The sequence below is a fragment of the Corvus cornix genome, chromosome 2 (genome assembly GCF_000738735.6).
Source record: "Corvus cornix cornix isolate S_Up_H32 chromosome 2, ASM73873v5, whole genome shotgun sequence".
In the NCBI taxonomy this organism is placed as follows: domain Eukaryota; kingdom Metazoa; phylum Chordata; class Aves; order Passeriformes; family Corvidae; genus Corvus; species Corvus cornix.
In genome coordinates, this window is record NC_046333.1 from 61,686,786 (window position 1) to 61,707,353 (window position 20,568).

General features: G+C 37.2%; 1 protein-coding gene across 5 annotated transcripts in view; it reads right to left on the bottom strand.

Moving 5' to 3' along the window:
- The window catches only part of CDKAL1 (CDK5 regulatory subunit associated protein 1 like 1), a 394,035-nt gene that overhangs the window by 228,387 nt on the left and 145,080 nt on the right, over nucleotides 1–20,568 (bottom strand). For all 5 annotated transcript variants that reach the window (XM_039548277.1, XM_039548278.1, XM_039548279.1 and 2 more), the window contains one exon: nucleotides 16,192–16,312. In XM_039548277.1, coding sequence (XP_039404211.1) covers nucleotides 16,192–16,312 — 121 coding nt within the window. The remainder of the gene's footprint in view (nucleotides 1–16,191; nucleotides 16,313–20,568) is intronic.

Consider the following 20,568-nt stretch of genomic DNA (forward strand, 5'->3'; position numbering starts at 1 on the left):
AAGGCAGTTTATGCAAACTATAGAATCAAACTTTCCAGTCTCACAAGACTTGATGGAGATAGTTTTGCTTCACAGAGGAGCATTCATCCCTTTGGAAAATAAAGCCATTCAGCTCCTCTAGACTAGAATAAAAAAGCCACTGTATTTACTAAGTATTTATAGTATTACTCTCATAATTTCACTTCAAAAGGGAACTTTACTTTTCTCCACATATTGTTTGCATAATAATTCAGCATGCAATATTCAACAACATTCATAAAATGTTCCACATAGACATAAGACATATCATAAATCCTAAACTCCTAAGAAAGAAGAGTAGGAGGACAGCAGAGACCAGAATTTTAAGTGGATATAGGTAGAGCAATATTACCTTTGAGACCTAACTAACAGTAAATGCCATTTAAAAGAATATGCATAAATCAAACCGAAAGAAAGTGGGTTTTAGGTTAGATACGAGCATGAAATTCTTTACTGTGAGGGTGGTGGTGCACTGGAACAAGCTGCCCAGGGAAGTTCTGGATGCCCCATACCCTGGGGTGTTCAAGACCAGGTTGGATGGGCCTTTGAGCAACCTGGTCTAATGGAAGGTGTCCCTGAGGATGGCAGCAGGGTTGGAAGGAGGCAGTCCTTAAGGTCCCTTCCAACTCAAACCATCCTGTAATTGTAATTTTCTGTTTTGTTTAACTGACTTTTTCTATTAAGAGAAATTACTTCACTCCTAGACTTGACTTTAACCCTACAAACTGTGCCTCCTCACTTCCACTGAAAGAAACAACACTCAAAATACATAAGCTGCTGGAATGAACCAGCAGTATAGGAAGGCCCTAATTCAAGTTTAATGATGAAAATTCCCACTATAGTCTCTACAGTAAGTTCAGCAGCTGTCTGAACCACAAAGAATGCCTGTGTTATGTATTAGCTGGTTATAAAGTGTCTGCAGCAGCTTGACTTTCAGCACAGAGGCAGGGGTTGTATTCAGAGTGTGTACATGAAACATTTACAGGAGAAAGGAACCTATAACAATCAAGCTGGTTTGGTGATTTCACATACACATATCTCAAAACTTGGAGTATGTTGCCTGTTTCCACAAAAAAATTGCTGGATTAGGGTTTTACACATCTAGGAAACACTTCTGAGACCAGCTGCAGATACAGCAGGATGTCCTTGCAAACCTACGGACTACAGACACAAGCCAACAAGCACAACATTATCTTACTCCTTCTGTTCAAGCAAAATGGCCAAGCCTAGAGAAGACATCACTTTAACCCTTTAGTTGGAATCAAAGGTTATTTACATGCTTATAGTGTGCTTGGTGAACACACAAGCTGAGCTTTCCTAAAGATGTTGATACTTACATAAATAGTTTAACCTCTACTAATATTTTCTCTCTGTTGCAGAAAATTGTCCTTTAATGGTAAATTAAAAACAGTATCTCAAAAGTTATTAAACTCTATTTTACTGAAGAATTATAATATACCTAAAGCAAAAGACAGAAGTTCAATGTATGTCAAATATGTATTTGACTAATTATACATCACTATACTATTTTACCCATACTTGCAATTTTAAAAAGTAACTGATAGATAGTTTTGGGAAGGAAAACTAAATTTTAAAAAATCAACCAAAACCCCTAACTTGCAGAAAAGAAAAGGTCTGCACCAATAGTAAAGGGAGTTCTTCTTTAAGCTCTTTAACAAATGATCTAAACCAAACTGTTAGAACAGAGGAATGTGAATGACTAAACAAACCCTTCAGTAAACATTCCCCAGCTGCAGTTTTCAGCCTAATACCAAGTTAAAATGTGGAGACTCTGTTCTACCTTCTGCAAAACGATTAAACTTCAGAAGCAAAGCAACATTATAAGACATACGTGACTCACAAACATAGTCCCTGAAAACAAAAGCCACTAGACATTTATCTCTTAAAAACAAAAAAGACACCAGGACTGGCACCAGTTTGCAATGCAAGAAAGACCATGTGATACTTAGACACTTGTGTATTAGTTTAAAAATAAGCTAGATAAGCATGTGATGAGTGACAATTTTGTACTTGACCTTTTTTTTAATAGCTCCTTTTCACAAAGTCCACACAGACATCAACAAAACTCCTAAAAAAAGGAAAAGCTAAAACCTTCTATCTCATCCAGTGTGTTGAAAATAAACCCGAAAACCAAAATTCTACATAGAAAAATAAAAACATATGTTTTGAAGGACAAAGTCAGAAAATATATTTTTTCTTTAAAAAGCATTGAGCTCTTCTTGTAAATCGAGCTGATGAAATTCAACATGTTAAGTTACAGAGACAGAAGCTTGGGGTATATATTTCCAGTGGGAATATTTCACTCTGCCTAGCAGGCAAGGAATTTGGAAATAAAGAGTTCCTCTTTCCTGAGGCTGACCAGGCCTACAGGATTGCACAGGAAATTCTTTTAAGTCAGGAAATGAGGACACATTCTGCATGGGACAAGAAATCCTTACTTTAGGGTATTACTTTCTGAAGTGTGAAACCACAACATTTACCTCTGGAGTAAATGTCTCCACCAGCATCAAGCAAGTCCATTATTGTCCACAGTGTTTGTATCTAAATCCTTGTGAGTTTTTCTGTTGCTGTTTATATTTATTTAAGATATCACAGAATCACAGAGTGGTTGAGGTAGGAAGGGACCTCTGGAGATCATCTAGTGCAAGCCCTCACTGCTCCAAGCAGGAGCAACTAGAGCAGGTCCAGATGGCTTTTGACTACCACTAAAGATGGACACTCCACAAGTTCTGGGCAACCTCTGCCAGCGTTCAATCACCTCCACAGTAAAAGAAGATTTTTCTTACATTTAGATAAAATTTCTTGTATTTCAATTTGTGCCCACTACTTCTTGGTCTGGCCCTGGAGACTACTAAGAGCAGCCTGGCCTTGTCCTCATTAGGCACACACTGAAAAGATCACCTTCACAGCCCTTTCACTGAGCCTGCTCTGGTGTCTCTCTATCTCTCTCGTATCAGAGAGCCCCGACCTTGACCCAGTACTCCAGGTGTGTCCCACCAGGGCTGGGCAGAGCAGAAGGATCATCTCCTCCCACGCTCTGGAAACACTCTGCAGAGTGAAGCCCAGGAGGCTGTCGGCTGCCTTTGCTGGCTCATGTTTATCATGCACTTTTTTTTGTGAAAACAAAACTTAAAAATGTGGTTTGCCCATTCTGAACTGAAGGTAAGGAGATGTATGGCACAGAGTTTCGTATTTTAGGCCTAACCTCACAGTTAGTTTTGTGTTTTACCTAAACATATATCATGGTGTCAGTGGTGATATTAAGTTTCAGGAGCAAAGCTGTTAACCACATTCTTAGTAGCACAACACATTCTTTTAGGCTTCTTTCTCCACTTTCATTTAGTGTTATTCAAGATACAGAGTAAAGACTTAAGAGTCCCCAACCACTCCTGATGTAGAGACTAAGAATTTTCCTAAAAATGGGCAACCAACAGTAATTCTGAAAAGAGGAATAAATCATTACAATTAATCATCAAAAGAAGTAGAAAATTAAAAAACTGAATTTTCATTTACCACCACCCCTCCAAGAGCAACCATCCTTTATCGTGAAGTCAAAACCAAATATGGCAACATCAGAGAAAATTTCTCTCTGCCTCAAATAAGTCAGACAACTGAACTCCATTTGTAAGGATTAAAGCCTGTTTTAAGTAACACTAACACAATCCCACCAACAGGCAGTCTGGTTTCTTGACTCCTTGGGAATGATATGCAAACAGGAAAGCACCAGCTTTCAGACTTGCAGTTGTGTCTGCAAGAAAGGACGTTAACGCGAATCACACACGAAGTTCCACTTTCATCATGCCGGGACTATTTCTTTTGGATTCACATTCTTGCTATACAGGACAAGATGAGTCCCTGAAGATGTAAATAAGCCAGAGGAAAAAGAACAGATACAGTGGTCTAAAGACCTGTCTCCTTCACATGATGATATGCATTACTTAATGCTACACTGCTGACTATAACTGTCAAATTTAGGCTCATTCCATATGGACTTTTCATGTTCGGAAAGATGGTTTATGCAAACGCGAGTCAGGAGTTCCATCGAACACCTGACATACTGATGTAAACTTTTACTTTGGGGAGTTTTATCTACCAATACACTTCACAGGGATAGAGAGAAACATCTGACCTTAATTTTCTAGACACAGTAGTTGGTGAGCACTTGACTGAAGCCTTCTGTACATCCTGCTATACATCAGAGCAGAAGGCAATACAGAACACTTGTACAAGCCTCACTCCACATTCCTCAGCAGAACTAGCACGCTGAAAGAAGTTATACAACTACCTTTTGTTATAGTCTAAATATGGATCTAAGATCTTATTTTACCACCTTTTTTCTTCCTCTCAATTGAGCCTGGTCTTAAGGAAAACAAGGATGACAACTTCAACAAGGGAACTAATGGGTGATCTCTGTAAATAGAGAGGGAACATGTGAAAGATCTTCTCTAGTCAGGGAATTATCCAGTTCAGTTAATCCCAAACACAACTATTAATAGTTGGAGTGGAACCAACTCCAGACCCATCGCAAATCTTCACTTCCATGTTTGTATTTCTCTACTTGAAAAAACCCAAATATCTTCCAGGTAAAAACCCAAAACAGACATGGTTTTCCATACCCTCCCATAATTGGTATCCAGTTGACAGAGAAAGTAATTACCTTTTGTGTGCCCTGACTTTGCAAGTCCCCCCATTTAGTGGAGTACTGCTGCACAGAGCTCTGCAGCAAAGGAGTCCAGAAACACCTCAGAATTTTTTGTGATCTGCTGAGTACCCTCAGTTTCTAAAGCAGAAACTTGCCCAGACATACATGATCCTGAAGGGACCTGAAACTCAGAATTCAATCTCATTTGTACTAGCAGATAGTTAGTAAAAAACCACATGCTTTATTAGATACGATTTATTTGGTACAGTGGAAAGAAAAACTAAAACAACTAGTCAAAAGACAATTTAAAGCAAATATTTTAACAGGTTTTTGTTAAGACTCCCTGTTGGAAAAAGTTTTTGTGTATCCACAAAAATTTACCATGTATTGCCTAAATTGCACAGAGGATAGGGGACCCTTCAAGTGCCTCTTTTAAACTTATTTATTCTTGGTGTAAACACTAACTCTTCTAACATGCATCTCGTAGTACAACCAAAAGGAGGAGGAACACAGACATCTGATCTAAGCATCTTACTTTTTTTTAGTATCTGAAACACAAATAAAACTATTACTCAATTCAGTGTAACTTGTTTTTGCGGTCAGGAATTTGATCTTTTTCAAGAATGACAGTCAAGAATAATAATACAGAAAATACGCAAACTTTGAGACTCTTCAATAACATTAACAGATAAAGAAATAACAGAGATTATGTAAATTATCTAAAAAGTAAGGGTCTTGTATGCTAACAGGTTAAAAAGTCACAGCTTATTTGAACTTCAGCACAAATATCAGAATTAAAGTGTTGTTTGTTTTTTTCCCCCATATAAATAAGCCATATAAAGAAAGATACTATCCCATAAAAAACATTTGAAATAATATGAATAATCTTGGAACATAATACATTGGATTTTATGCCACCTATTATCTTCCAAGCACAACCTTAATATTTAACTTTTCATTTATTATTTGCTTGGATTTTTTTAAAAGTACCTTTTCTTCAGTGATTTTGCTCTTATGTTCCATACTGATGATCACAGTTTAAATGCCCTATTCCTCCCTATTTTCAAATCTTACAGATTCATACATGTCAATGAGATTATCATAAACACATGCCTTTGTGTACTTGATAGGTAATGCAAAATATATATTTTTTTTTTAAGCCCATACATCTTGTTCATGGAAAACTCTTTTTCCATTAAAATTCTCTCTAGGTCAAGTCTAAGAACAAATTCAAGCACAAGACATTTCCCAAATCTGATTCTTATTTTTATACCTCCCTTAACACATTTCCCAGTCTGGTCTCCAAAAAAAATTCCACCTTGACCTGAAAGGGCACAAGAGACACTTCAGTCAGACCCTTTGACAAGATGTTTTCATTTTTGGTGGCATTTAAGAAGTCATACTGATGCCAGCAAAGTAAGTTGGTCTTATTATTAAGCAACTGAAAGTTACCTGATTCTGCTGATGAGCAGTAAAGGCATGGGCACTTAGCTTTAAACACTTAGGTTGTATAATACTTTAAACAGGCCACTAAACCACCCAGAACTATGAGTACATAAAAGCCCAGGCATTTCTCATACCAACATTCAGTGACACATTATGTTTGAAAAACAATGGATTCTCTAGTGCTTGTCTTGTTTTTCTAGTTTGGGGGTTTTTATGTGAAAAGTTGCAACTAAAGGCAACACAATATCAATTGTAAGTTTGACACATGAGCTTATTTCTCAGTCTTTACTGTAATCTGAGAAATGAATAAAATGTTTCTCAGTATTTTGTCCAGATTTCCCTTAGGAAATACATATGTGGGCGTTAAGAGAAGGGACGCAGATGAATGCTCTGCTCAACAGGGGGGAATTTATCTCCAACCTCAGAGAGCATACTGATGTCAGAATTACGGCTATATGAAATTGCAAACAACTTCAAAACCATCTCTTCTCAGACAGACTACAAAAAGCTGCTTGTTGTGTGATCCAAAACCACTTCTGCAAGTAAGCACTTGCCAAAGAGGAGGCAGGAAGTCGCCTTACGGTACTCTGTGCTAACCTGTAATCAGGTTCCAGGATGTTAAAGCTGTCTCATCTTCTGAATCAGCCTTCAAAATAATCAGGAATGTGGCACTGAAAGGAATGAGCTGAAGTGCAGGAAACTACATATCACAGCTACACAAAGCAAAATCAAGCTTGGTTCCCCCCCACTCTTAGCCTTTCCCCCAAGTAGTTTAAGTTGAAAACTGGCGATTGTGTTAAATTCTGGTGATCTTCCTCTTGGGTTAAGAGAGTCACAGAACTACGCAGTGTGGGAAGCCACCTAGTGACGGAGGAGCACAAGTATGCCTGGAGCTGCCCAAAGTTTTAACGAGATGACGCAGTTGGAGCATGTGATTACTGCTGTTTTTCTCACTGACTTGCAAGTTGTGTGGTATACTAGAGTTTAGAGAATTGCACAGTGATTTCTGGCAAGTTTTATGAGTCTTACTAAGTCTTGTAAATGAACTGCGAAATAGCAAATTTTCTCAAGATGAGATGTACAAGAGCAAAAGGAATTGTATCAAAATGTATAAGGAGAAGGTCGGATGCAAATTTTAAACTTATGGTGCCACTATGCAGACAAAGTTCAAATTTGTGAAGCTGGAAGGAAATAACCTAAGGGAGGCAAATGTGCAAAAACGGAAACAATCAAACTATTTTCTTCTAACATCATGCAGAAGTAATTCAGCAGACTTGAAAGAGGAAGTTTTCATGACCCAGAAAAAAAAGCTGTAGAATTTACATGTACTTAAACAGCATTTCTCAAAAATTGAGAGCTCACAAAGTAGCATGAACACAAAAACTGCACAGCAAGATTTCCAGGCCAGTAGTGCTCAGTGTGCACAAACAATGTGCCATAATGATTTTTGCCTATGGCAAAGAACTTTACCAACTTGTACCATCTGACTCCACTGAAAAACCTCACTGAATGAGAACTGCAGATGACAGAATTATGAGAAGAGCCAAGCGGACAATGCAGATTTAGGTGTCAGTTTACTCTGACATAATCAAATAGCACCATTGAAGCAACAGGCACAAAAGCCATCATCATAACAACAGGGAAATTAAAAATATGTGTTACGTTACAACTGGCAGTATTAGAATATAGTATGAAATTTCCAGTGTATGGCATTCTGAATAGCAGAATAAAGTCAAAGAAACAAATATTTACAGGAATAATTCTTAGGTGTCATATGTCAGCAAACTTAATGAAGGATTGGCCAAGCATTTCTTGGAATAGGACAAGATGCCTGCTGTTCATTGAACACGTGCTTCTCCTAGAGCCATTCTAACAGCATTAAATAATAGCAATGAGAAATACAATCTGAGAAAGGAATACAAGTTTTCAAGCCATACCACAAATGATGTCACAGCTGCAGGTATTTGATGTACTAATGAGAAAAGTCCTTTAAAGACTCTTTGAACTCTGTAATTTTTTTTTCTCTCGAAATTACTCTTGGCAGAGGCTCATGCTCTAATTGGTACAGGGAAAGTAAAGAAGCCCAGTTCAGGATTACTTTGTCATTGAAAAAGACAGCATGACATCAGAGAAATTCAGATCCTATAGCTAAGGGATTTCACAAGTTCTGAACTTGAAGTCCCAGGGATAGAACTGAAATTCAAAGAAGTGAGTTCAAGCAGTGAAGACTCTAAAAATGAAAAAGAAGTTGAATTGTAGAGAGAGTAATGGTGGCAGAAATCACGAAGGTATGTACAAAGCTCAAAAACAAGTCTTAAAGCATAAGAGAAAAAATTGTTTCTTACAGGCAAATACTTAGTGAAATGTTTCTATCCTAATTATATATTTAATACAGGTATGCAATACACTTTTTTTGTATAAACATATTTCTTTCTGTGAGGGATCATCTTGAGTTCAAGACCATCTTCCTTTCAGGTTAGCATGGTAGCAGACATTTACTCTAGAGGGATCTGAAAAACATCTACATCATATTCACTATTCATCAAAGCAGTTTTGTATAATACAGATCAACAACACAAATGGCAGAAATACCATGGGCAACAGGAGGAGAAAGTGAAGATATCAACAGCTTCCACCTTCCCAGCAGCAGAAGGGAATTTATCATACTAAAGTCCAGACAGTCACACAGAGCTGACTAGGCCTGATAATTCTGTGGAATGAAATGGACTACAACTACCTCCACCAAGAGAGAGAAAGGGGTACCTCCTCCTTCTGCCCTCAGCTGTTGGTTTCCACAAACAATTAACCCCTGCAAGTTGCACCAGCAGACGGAGGTTTCAGCACTGAAGGAGGTGCAAGTCCACCCCACAAAATGAGCTGCAGAAGACAGAAATCAAGCTGCTCAAGAGGGAGGAAATGGTCCTTTCCTGACCCAATCCACTTACTTTCTTTCCTGCTTTCTTAAATGACCTGTCTGCATAAGCTGCTCAAGGAAACTACCTCGTAAAACACACCACTTTTGTGCATGAGGAAGCACAGGTGAGCAGGGACATTCTCAGCAAGGGGGCACAGAAACAAGACACACACACAGAGAACAGAAATGACTACAAGCACAACAGCTGGTAAGATCAGAATGCAAGCCACATTGATATATCACCTCTTTATGATAAACAATACAATTTTTCCCAAGTTTTCAGTGAAATTGCTACCATGCAGCACCTAGAGATTTTGTAGCACTTTTTGTAGCAGACCAAATATAATTTTATATTCCATAATTGCAAGAAATTAGTAATAACCAAAAAAGAGAGAAATCTTGCAGAGAATGTCATCAATATGCCATTTAAATATCTAATTAAGAAATAATGACCTTAGATGTGAGTTACAGTAAGTTGCAGTGGAAAGAGACCTTAGGCAAAAAAGTAGACTGTTAAGACTTTCTGTTGTAAACAACTGGTTTTCCTTTTCCCCCAGTTACAGCAATGTGGTTTCTGCAAGTTTTGGACTACTAGCTTTTCAGATTTTATTATTAAAATTAAAATGCCTAGATACACACAACTATGTCATCCATAATTTTCATTATGTAAATTGTTTTGTGAATTGTGCCAAAACAGAACAGATTGATATCTGTTACATACACATTTGAAATATGTGCTTGGTAGACAGTATAGCTAAAATCTAAATATATGAATATGCAAATACTGATTAAAGTATAAACAAAAAAGCCTGATGCAGAGGTTTCCTTTCAAAAACACAAACACTACCTTTCTAGACTTTCCACCTTCCCTGTTTCTGAGGCTGACATGATAGGCTCTAGCATGTCATCAGTGTTTGAGCTAAATAGTTATGAAAATTGTCCCTTTAAATATTATAAGGTAAGGTAGGGCTGAAGTAATTATAGATAGCTTCATATTTCCTGGGGAGTTCGCTCCAAGCATTTACCTTGAACTCTACTAGAAGTAAATACAATTTGTGTTCATGTAATATATAATTATATACCAACTGTATTATTGTAATCCAAAGAAATACTATTTTGCCTCTCCAAGCATAATAATGAATGCCAATCAAAAAAGGTTTTCATCTTGTTTTCTAAAAATCAAAATCTTCTTTTGACTGCAGCATCACTTACCTGAGTACCTTGAAAAGTAAAACATTAAAATATGGAGAATGTGTATGCTATTAATAACCAAAGTAAATCAGGTAAATTGAAGATATGGAATTCATCCTTGTAAGTACTCAGTCAAAGATTTTTGCAAGATATGAGCAGATTTGTAATTCAGACTCACTATTCATTCAAAATGGGGACAGCAATATTTTAGAGGGCAATTTGAAAACATTGTGTCATAGCTGGATAGACAAAAATATACAAGCATTTGCCAAAAAAACAAGTCTATCACTGTCAAACAGTAGGTGATCCAATTTTTCCCATACCAGAAAGATTTTCATTTTCCATCTCTTTATATATTTTTATCTAGAGATAACTTTGTACTAAGGAATAGATTTCAGTTCACAAGAGTAAACACAAAAAGCCAAAGAAATAGCTGTTCTGCTGAACTGATGAGATTATTACTGAAATATCCCACGAATTTCAGCACAGAAAGGCACTGGCTTCACATGCTCTCACACTTAAGCCACAACATCCTTATCTGAGAAATCAAAGATACTTTGATATGGTTTCAAGATAGTGACTCCAGAAAATTCATCCCTGTTACGAAGAGGTGATATGAGCACACAAAGCATTTTCAAAGGTGGACCCCACAGGTATAGATGATGTTTGCTGAATGCCACAGGAAGGTAGAAATCTAGCTCAGACAGTTCAACTAGCCAAAAATCTCAACAGGCAACACAGGTCACTGCAAGAGCTCAGGGATTTAGCAGTGACAATTAAGGCCTCTTTTTATTTAACAAACACTAATTTGTTACTGTAATTAGATCAAGCTTCCCAGGGTATCCAGAAAAAGCACAAATAAAGTCATATATGAATGTATGTTAATGGTAGTAAGGGAGTTCCAGTCATACCAACAACAAAGATACACAAGTAAGAGTTGAAGCAGATACAGAATTAATTAACATGTAGAAGAACAAGTCTTGATCCCATTAAAGAGAGCTGTCTAGGTGGTTACGTGGCTTTTGAAACTGACTAATGAAGATGAGACCACAAGGAGTAAAAGATTTTCCCCTAGACTTAAATAAAGCTGTAATGCAAAATGAATTTGAGAACATTTCTCTTTCTTACTCCAAACTAACAGAATAATCACATTTGGAGGTTAGTTAAAAAATGTATGCCTTTTCTCCAAACAGCATTTAACATGCTTTTCTGCTATTACCTGGCTTGTTCCAGTAAGATGATGATGACCTATACAATACATACTTATGACATAAATCAAAGTGGAACTGATTTAACCAAATGCCCTTAATTCAAAGCAGGAATTTATTTTGAAGTACAGGAACAACTCACTGTTCCTATGTTCAGATCTACTCATATCACTGCAGAACTTACTAGTATTAAGACAGCTATCCGGGCACTGTGACAATCACTGCTTTTTAACTGCCTGTTTTATAGCAAAAAAAAAAAAGAATAATTGATTTGAAAAATGTTGAAAAGTGTTTTCTAAACAGTAACAGAGAAAGCAAACAATACAGGAAGAAAAGGTCACTTATTTCTTAGGGGGAAATTACAGAGGCCAATCTACAGCTTGTATGGGATACTGGGATGGTAAGGACTTCCTATGGAAAGGCACATGGAAAAATAGTCACTAACATATCTCTGCGTGTCAGAGAAGTCTGGTAAGTCTCTTGTGCCCCCATTCCAGTAACTCACCATAGTCTCTGCAAACATACTTGGAAACTCTGAAACATGTCACTCCTGGGATGGGAGCTTTTCTCTAGAGTCACAGTCTGTTGACAGAAACCACCAACTATCATGGTAAATTAAACAAATAGGTTGGATTTCTCAATGAGAAAACAACAACCCGCAGGACAATCAAAACTAACAGTAGGAAAAAACTGTCCATTACTTTAAAAAAAAAACTAAATAAAGAAAGCGCCAAACACTGAACAAGAGCCAGGTCCCTGGAAAGAGCAACACCTTTTCAGGGACAATCATGCTGCTGTATAAAACCTCTGAGCTGGCTCACGACTGACAGAAGTAGCACCTAATCTTCACAGGTATTTCATACCTAGTGGGGTTTTGTTTTGGTTTATTTTTAATTATTGTTATTATTACGGACTGCATAGTGTGGTGGAGACACGATATGTTTGTCCCTTGATAGGACAGATCTGATTCATGCAAACAGCTGAGGACACCCATGTACAGCAGCAGTCTGGGCAAAACAAACACAGAGGGACACGTGCATATGTAGGCATGCACTTGTGCATGGACAAGTACAGGAAAAGTTAACAGCTATACAAGGACAGAAGTCTTCAGGTCAGAAATTATTTTTTTCCTCTTTTTCTGAGAGAAGAAGGAATCAATAAAAGAAGTCTCAAGTCAAAATTACCAAATTTGACACCATCTTGAGTTAGGAAACAAAGACATAGATATATGGGTATGAGAGATGTCTTAACAATCAGCACTTTTGGAGACTTCTGAAAATAAAGTGGTCCTTCTAAACCCTCAGAAGAATAGTTCCAGCTGGCAGATGTCCATGTACATAAAGGAATTCATCCTACTGGAGAGGGAAAGGGGTTAACATGAGCCGTCAAGGACTCCAATGCTTTGGGGAGGAGGGAATATACATGCTCCAATAACCCTTTTCTTGCCCCCACAGAATTACAGAAGAGACCAAGGTTTCATTAAAACCCCAGTTGGAAATGGTAAATCAGCACCACCTGTCACAGCCCCATGGGCACCCCCAGGCCCTGGCTGACCTGCCCAGCCTCAGCTGCTGCCTCCACAGCTCACTCTGCACCAGGAGCCCCAGTGAAGCTCGGGCCTCTGTTCCCAGACCTGGCTTGAGCTTAAGTACCATGCCTGCCTCCAGTTCTACACTCATCTCAGACCTGCATTATTTGTACTCTTCTCCCCAGGCCTGTCTCCACCTCATATCCTTTTCGAATCCAGACTGGAGCCCCTGGATAGATCCAGCCTGTGGGTGATCATTTCATCATCCAGGCACATGGTGTGACTCAGGGCTGTCCTGTGCAGGGCTAAGAGTTGGATTTGATCCTTGTGGGTCCCTTCTAACTCAGCATATTCTGTGATTATGGAATTTCCCATGTCTGGGACTGCTGATGGGGTCCTCTTACCAGCCCCCAGCTTTGCCACACTGCTCAGGCCCCCTGGCACCAGGTGTCCTGCTGGTGTGGGCACTGCCTGTGCTGGTGCCACCCTCATGTCCCTTCTTGGCTTCCCTCATGGAGAAGCCCTGCTCATGCTGCTCCCAAATGCTATCGTTTAACACTATCAGACAAACGTATTTCAGAAGAGGAAATCACTATTTTTAATGAAGTCTTTTTTTACTGTTTTAAGACCACCTAGTCTGATCCAAACTCACCTCTTTAAATAAAGAGCATTGTACAAAAAAATAGTCATCAAAGATTTCTCCAGTGTCTACACAGAGGAAAACAACTCAGCTCCAGTGGGGGTTGGTACTAAAAATTGACATAACCAGACTACTAAGGCAAAGCTGATAAAATTAACAAAATCAAATCACAGTGACTAATACATTCTGTGTCTTGTTCTTTGTTCATTACATTTTTAAATTTTCAGAAACTGCTGAGCACTGCTGTCTTTCTAAAGCTATGCTTTGTTTTTCAAACCCAGACCAGTACCCAAAAAAGTCACCTACAGTACACAGCTGGAGAGGCTGGGAAAGGGGAAGAGAAAGACAGGAAAACCCAAAAATCTGTATTTTAGGAGAGGAAAGCAAGCAATAGAACACAGATTGAGATAGGAGTTTATTACTGTATCCTGCAGCCGTAGGGAGGAGAGAAGATCCAGCAGGCAGGAATTGTGCAGCAAGATTGATTTATTTAATTATTTTACAAACTCTTTTATAGACTTTTTTCTTCATAGTGTAATTGGTCAAAGGATCAGCCACCCCTTGGGGTGATTGGCTAAAATCCTAAAACATCCATTGTCAAAATATTTTCCTACTGTACCATAAACAAAGCTCTGCAAGGTCACAGGTGTTCACAGTTTATAGAACTTCTGCTAATCTCTTCATGAGAGAGAAAAGTATCCCACGGGCTTAGAAAGAAGCAGGAAAATTTCTTGCTAGCAGCAATATTGTATCCACAGGAGTTAATTTAGGTGTCTTATACAACTAACTTATCTGTCTGAGGCTTTAAAAATGCTTTGGCCTTATCAAGTCATATTTGAATTTCTTCCCCATGAAACAGATATGTTGTTGTGGTTTCCAGTATTTTTTAATATTGTCTTATGGTAGAAAATACGTATTCTATTGATCTGAGAACAGCAAGTACTACTAAGCCACATAATTATTGTTTGCAAACTGTCAGGTTATAAAGGAAAGGGTTTCTGAGGGTAACTTCTTAGGAGATGTTAACAGCCTGCAGTTTGATCAATTTGGGAAATATTTGTTTTTTCAAAATCCAGTATAAAAATACATCTGTTGAAAATATATTTTAAAAAAAATTCAAATGGTTTTACCCTCATCAGTCACGTAATGGTAAGTGTACATACCCTACAGTACCCTTGCATTAACCTCTATAATTAGACTAGTAATAATCTGGTATTAGAAATAACAGTATTTCTAATTTTCCCATCTTAAATTCATTACTATACATCAAAAGACATGAACAAGACCATATCTCAATTAGCTTACAATCTTGACAATGTTTACAACTAGAAAGATTTTATAACATAAGATTGTGATAAATATTAATGGAAAAGGAAAATTTATACCATCTGAAAGTCAGACACAGCCCAATGTAAAAGAATGGTTTTAATCATGAAGAGGATTTTGATGGGCACAAACAGGATGTTCACAAGAAAGACAATAAGGAAAAGAATTTAGAACACTTGAAGTAACTGCACCAAGAAGAGCTCATATCCAGACTTCAAAATCAATCCATGAACAAAAATGCTGTTTGAAAAGGTATTATAATGCAGCAATATGACAAAATGTCACCCATATATTTACCAGAAGTCAAGAGGAAGAAAAAATAGCCATACTAAGCCTTGAGTTGGTATTTTGACCTAAACAGCACACTACATTTCACAGCAGTTATGATGGCCACATCACTAAAAGACAACAAATTAAGAAAGAAGATAGTATCAAAACTCTTCTATGAAATGTTTATGAATGTGCTAATCTAAACTCAGAACTGAGATACACCACTTTTTTTTTTTTTTTTTTTCATTCTGGGCACTAAGTTCACACCTACCTGGGATGCCCAGCGCAATGCATTTTAAATTTTACCACCAGGGAAATTACTACATAATTGGGAAGGTGGGAAAGTCAGAAGAGGACTTGTCTGATTTTTGTTGTTGTTGCTGCTGCTTTGTTTTTTTTTTTTAATAAATTGACAAAATGGAAGGATACCAACTGGCCTTGATAAAAGGAAAGCAGCAAGGGAAGGAAGATTAAAATAGAATTCCTCAATGCAGGAGTACAGAACAGAAAGATGCTTGTAGTCTTACAGGGAAATGGGCATTTAGAGTTGATTGACAGGAGAGAGTAGCTTGTTCAAATGAAAACAAATGAAATAGATACACAATGACTCTACAAACAGGTTAGAGGGGCAAGATAGAAGTAACTGTATCTAATTTAGCCATTGGTACATCTGGGCTGACAATCACATCAGACAGATCTTAACAATGTTCACAGATCCTAATGAGTTACTAACAATATTCTAGAACTACCATCTTAGAAATCAAAAAAAAATGGGGGAAAAAACCTATAAATGTACTTTTCTTCTTGTAACCAAATAAGCAAGGATTTATTTTCCAAAATTAGTGTAATTTAACATTTTAAACTATTTAAAAGTGGTCATCCTGCCTCCTTCTGTGTAGCTTGGAAGTAGTACACTAGACCTGCAAAAAGGGATAAAAGGTGTTCCTCTCCAGTACGGAATGTTTTGTAAGCTTGGAAGATTCTTACCCTGTATTGATGGAAATTATTTCTATCAGTGGATTCTTCCTAATCTTTGGCAAATCCAGTCGTGCTCCCCCCAAACGTTTTCCATTATCCTTTTTCTGACCCAGCAGTCTCACAGAATGACCTTCAAATTAAGCAAAAAAATGCAGTCAATACAAAGAACAAGTCTCATCATAGTTGTTTTGATTTGCTCTTCTTCAGAAGTAGTGTTTATATTTCAAAGACTGAAAATGAGAATGAGATGTAATAATATATTTCTACCAGCTGGAACATTTAAAAAGAAGACACTGACAGGTAAAATAAATCATCTTAAAATGAGCAAATTATTTCATCCAATTATCTTTTCACACTTGCATTTTCTGTTTTATATGATTAAAATTATCTAAGCAGTCTCATTTTCAGATTCTCTAGCAAATAACAACATAGCTATAATACTTGAATGAGTTGTATGGCAGGATTAAAAGATTCTTCCCCAAAATTTCATTCAAACCTAAATTAGAAGGTAATAAACAACTAAATACTTTTTTAGTTTATTCTATGGAGAAGCAACACATTTCAAGGTTACCTGACTGTGTAAGTCTGAGAGAAAGTGCTGCAAAGCATATCCTCACATGTCCACACTTAAGCTGACTACCAAGATTTGCACATATTCCTCCCACATCAGGACAACTGCAGGTCAGAAAACTGCCTCACAACTGCTTTCCTGAAGCCATTAATATTCAGAGAGTAAAATACAAATAATTTCACCAACTGCCTACAACTGTACATCAGTCATACCACGACAAGTCCTACATTTAAAGAGCACAAATGACAGTGTTCACTGATATTCAGAAGCAAGAACTAACAATGAAAAATCAAAACAATTGTGTGTTATTGCATAAGGTAGCCTAAAGTGTGCCCAGCTTGTAAGACTTGTATCATTTACTCCACAAAGCCTAGAACAGGCAGATGAGAGACAGCAAGTGAAAGCTAATGGTAGATACCTGAATAGAGTTGGAAAGCAACAACTCAAACTGGCAGGAAGAGAAAACATGTGTCTGTTGAATTTGGAAAACTCCCTAATAGTGAACCCTACAGCTTCAATCCACCAAGCATGTCAGGAAAGAAAAAACTAACCCTGAAATAGGAGGGGGGTGAGAGGAATGCATGAATCTATAAAGTATGAGTTGAGCTACATCCAGCACAGCAAAGCCTATGACCAGTTCAAATCAATTAAAAGCTTTGTTACACCAAAGCTCCTAACTTATGTTACCAACAGCTATTTACAAAATTAATTCCTTCATCAGTCAACGCCTTTCTTCACTGCCTGTTTTGAGGAGTCATCAATTAATTTTTGAATAATGTGGCATTCATGCTCCGAATTTATTTCCTTGATGTGGCAACAACAGCCTGGAAAAAACCCAACTACTTCTAGAATAACATCTTCCTCAAGTTTTTTTTAAGATACATAAAGATTGTCAATCAAAAATGTGATCTAATGAACAAATGAGTAGAACTGACCTGATAGCATAAAGGTTAATATCAACAGGAGACATAATGGTTAATACTGATAGAAGACATCACAATGTCGACAGGAAACAAAAGGCATTACTTCTGCAGTTGCATTTGACAAAAATTTCATTACATCCTGCGGTGGATTTAGTAATATGGTGTTTGTGCTACTAGCATTTGCTAAATTATCCACTTCTACCTTTTCCTGAGAATAACAGCAATATCTTTGTCTCCATACACCATCAGTCATTTCCCAATCTTATGCTTCACTGAGGAGCTGCAAGCATGGCACCATTTTATTTACTTGTATAACAACAGTGATTGCCTTATGTAAATCATAAAAATTAAACTAGAAACAGAGAACGTTCCTTTTTGTATTTCTTAATACTGTGGTTTATTTGGAATAAACCAGTTTTTCCATTTTTTAAAAATATTCAACTGCATTCACCATATTAAAGGTGTATTTGGATTTATGGATGAAAATATAGTGGAACAATTCACAGCAGTCTTAAAACAATCAGGCTTAAAAACAACAAGTTACCCGTAATTTAAAATTCACACACTTAGAATTAAGGTCAAGGCACCATTCTTAAGCTTAAAAAACAAGATGAAAACAACAAACCACAAGACCAACCTGCCCCCCTTCCCAAGTAGTATCTCAGAGCACAGAATCAGGGAGGCCTCATCTCCTCGGAACATAGACCCTCACAAGGAACAGCCACGTGAGTTGCTGCTCTCTAACAGGAATTTAGCTCACACTCTCCCTTTCTCACACTGAGAGCATTACTCAAACAGGCAACCACCCCCAAAAACACCCCCACAACATTAGGACAGTCTACACATAGAATGTAACTTACAGGGAGAACAAGACTGAGCTTCTCCTGTCATCAGAGACTTCCTTTATTCAGGAAAGAAACCCCAGCTCTGTGACCATCTCCCACATGATACACTGAATGCTAACACCCACCCCAAACCTGTGCCTGATCAGGAAATCTATGTATGGCCTGGCAATCAAATATGGCAGCTTATTCTCCCATAAAATACATTTCCCATATTCCTCCTGAATGACACTGAAGTTCCAACCAAGATGAGGCTTGTAAAACCTGTGGGGTACTCAAGAATAAAAACATCCCTATACTTTTCAGTCCAGACACCAGAGGCTTAAAAAAATGCCCCTAGTGGGAGATGACTTTTAGCAGCAAGTTTAATGCTTCCAGAAAGCAAGCAGCACATGCACATCCCACTACTGTGACTTGTGTTGCAGGCACATTTAATTATTTTTATTAAGAAAAAACCTCTCTTGATTACAGTATTTGTGACCTTAAATCCTTTTTTCCCTACTCCATACAAGGACTATTTTGTTTCATTTTAAGTAATCACTGAAGCATCTGTTTACAGAATTGTTACTATTAATAAAACATAACTTAATAAACACTGAATCATACTTTTTCACATGCTGTAAATCTTTTTTTCCTCATACTTATTTCAAGAAAACTTAAAAATAAATATTTTGCCATCTTCAACTGGTAAAAAGCTAAATAACTTTTTTTTTTAGATTGTGTAACCAGCACTATTAAGCCCAGACCAACATCAAGTTTAACAGAAAACGCAGTAATTTTAAATCTCATTCTTGACCTCATTTCAAAGCTTAGAACAGGACAAAACACTGCAGTTAAGCTTTACTTCTAAAGCACTTTATCTGATTAAGTTACCTTCTCTCTGACTTTACAGGTGGCATAACTTACCTAAGCAAAGCAGGTGTCCCAAACTTAAAAGGAGTCTTTCTTTTCACATTTGTTTTCTTTCCTTTTTTTTTTTAAAGTTTTGTATAACATTTTTGAAAACTGAGTTAATCACAACTCTATTACCATAATGATGAGTGTTCCATCTCAGATATCAAACAAACACCACTCCTTTTTTGAGAGCTCACTCTGCAGTGCAAGCTTTGAAACACAGCTTAAAGACAAACAGATCTAGTCAGGTTAGATAGCAAAGCCTAAACGATCTGGGCCTATTAACTGTGCTTCTGCTATAAAAATAACTTTTCTACTTCCACATAGTCTAGCAGCAGATAAGATTCCATTAAGAAAAAAACAAAACAAAACCTGAAAAAGTTAATTGGTGGTTTAGGTCATGCTTCAGAGCAATTTTTCACTAATTAGTAGATAATTAATACAGATTACAACATAACAGAAGTACTAACCAAGTCCAGCAAGGACACTTGCAGAGCAGAATCACTCACAGCAAGTGCAAATGAAATCAAGCTAGGAACAATTCAAAATGAATCAGAGCTCTCTAGTTTTCAGAACTGTTTAATATTAAACTCATCTTTATATAGAAGTCAGTAGATGAAATTTACATTACTTGGCACTATCTGCAAGAAGGATGAGGTTGGAATGAATTAATCAGGATATTAAATCCTATTGCTAGTCTAAAAGAGGGCATTTAAATGTGTCTAGTTTGATAATTCAGTATGCAAAATGAAAATATTTTAAAGGTATTTATTTTCACTTGTTAAAAAGGACACCAAGAAGTAGCACAGTTTTAATTGCATGTACGTATAACTTTAATCATAATTGTATGTATTTCAGGATTGATGGAGAATGCCCAAACTTGAAATACAAATATATGAAGGGAACAGGTAATGGAATTTCTTTGCCATAAGATTATAGTATTACATGTCCCATGAACCTCAGGCTACCATCAGATCCCTGTCACCTACAACCACAGAAGCATGTTAATGATATTGGGGCAAACAGATTCAAATGGGATTGGTACTTTCCTAGTTTATTACAAGAATAAGTGAGGGGGAAGTGGCCTGGCTTAGTCAATTTTAGTCAACTTTACCTGGCTATCAGCATTGTATCAGATACTAGTAGATCTAGATTA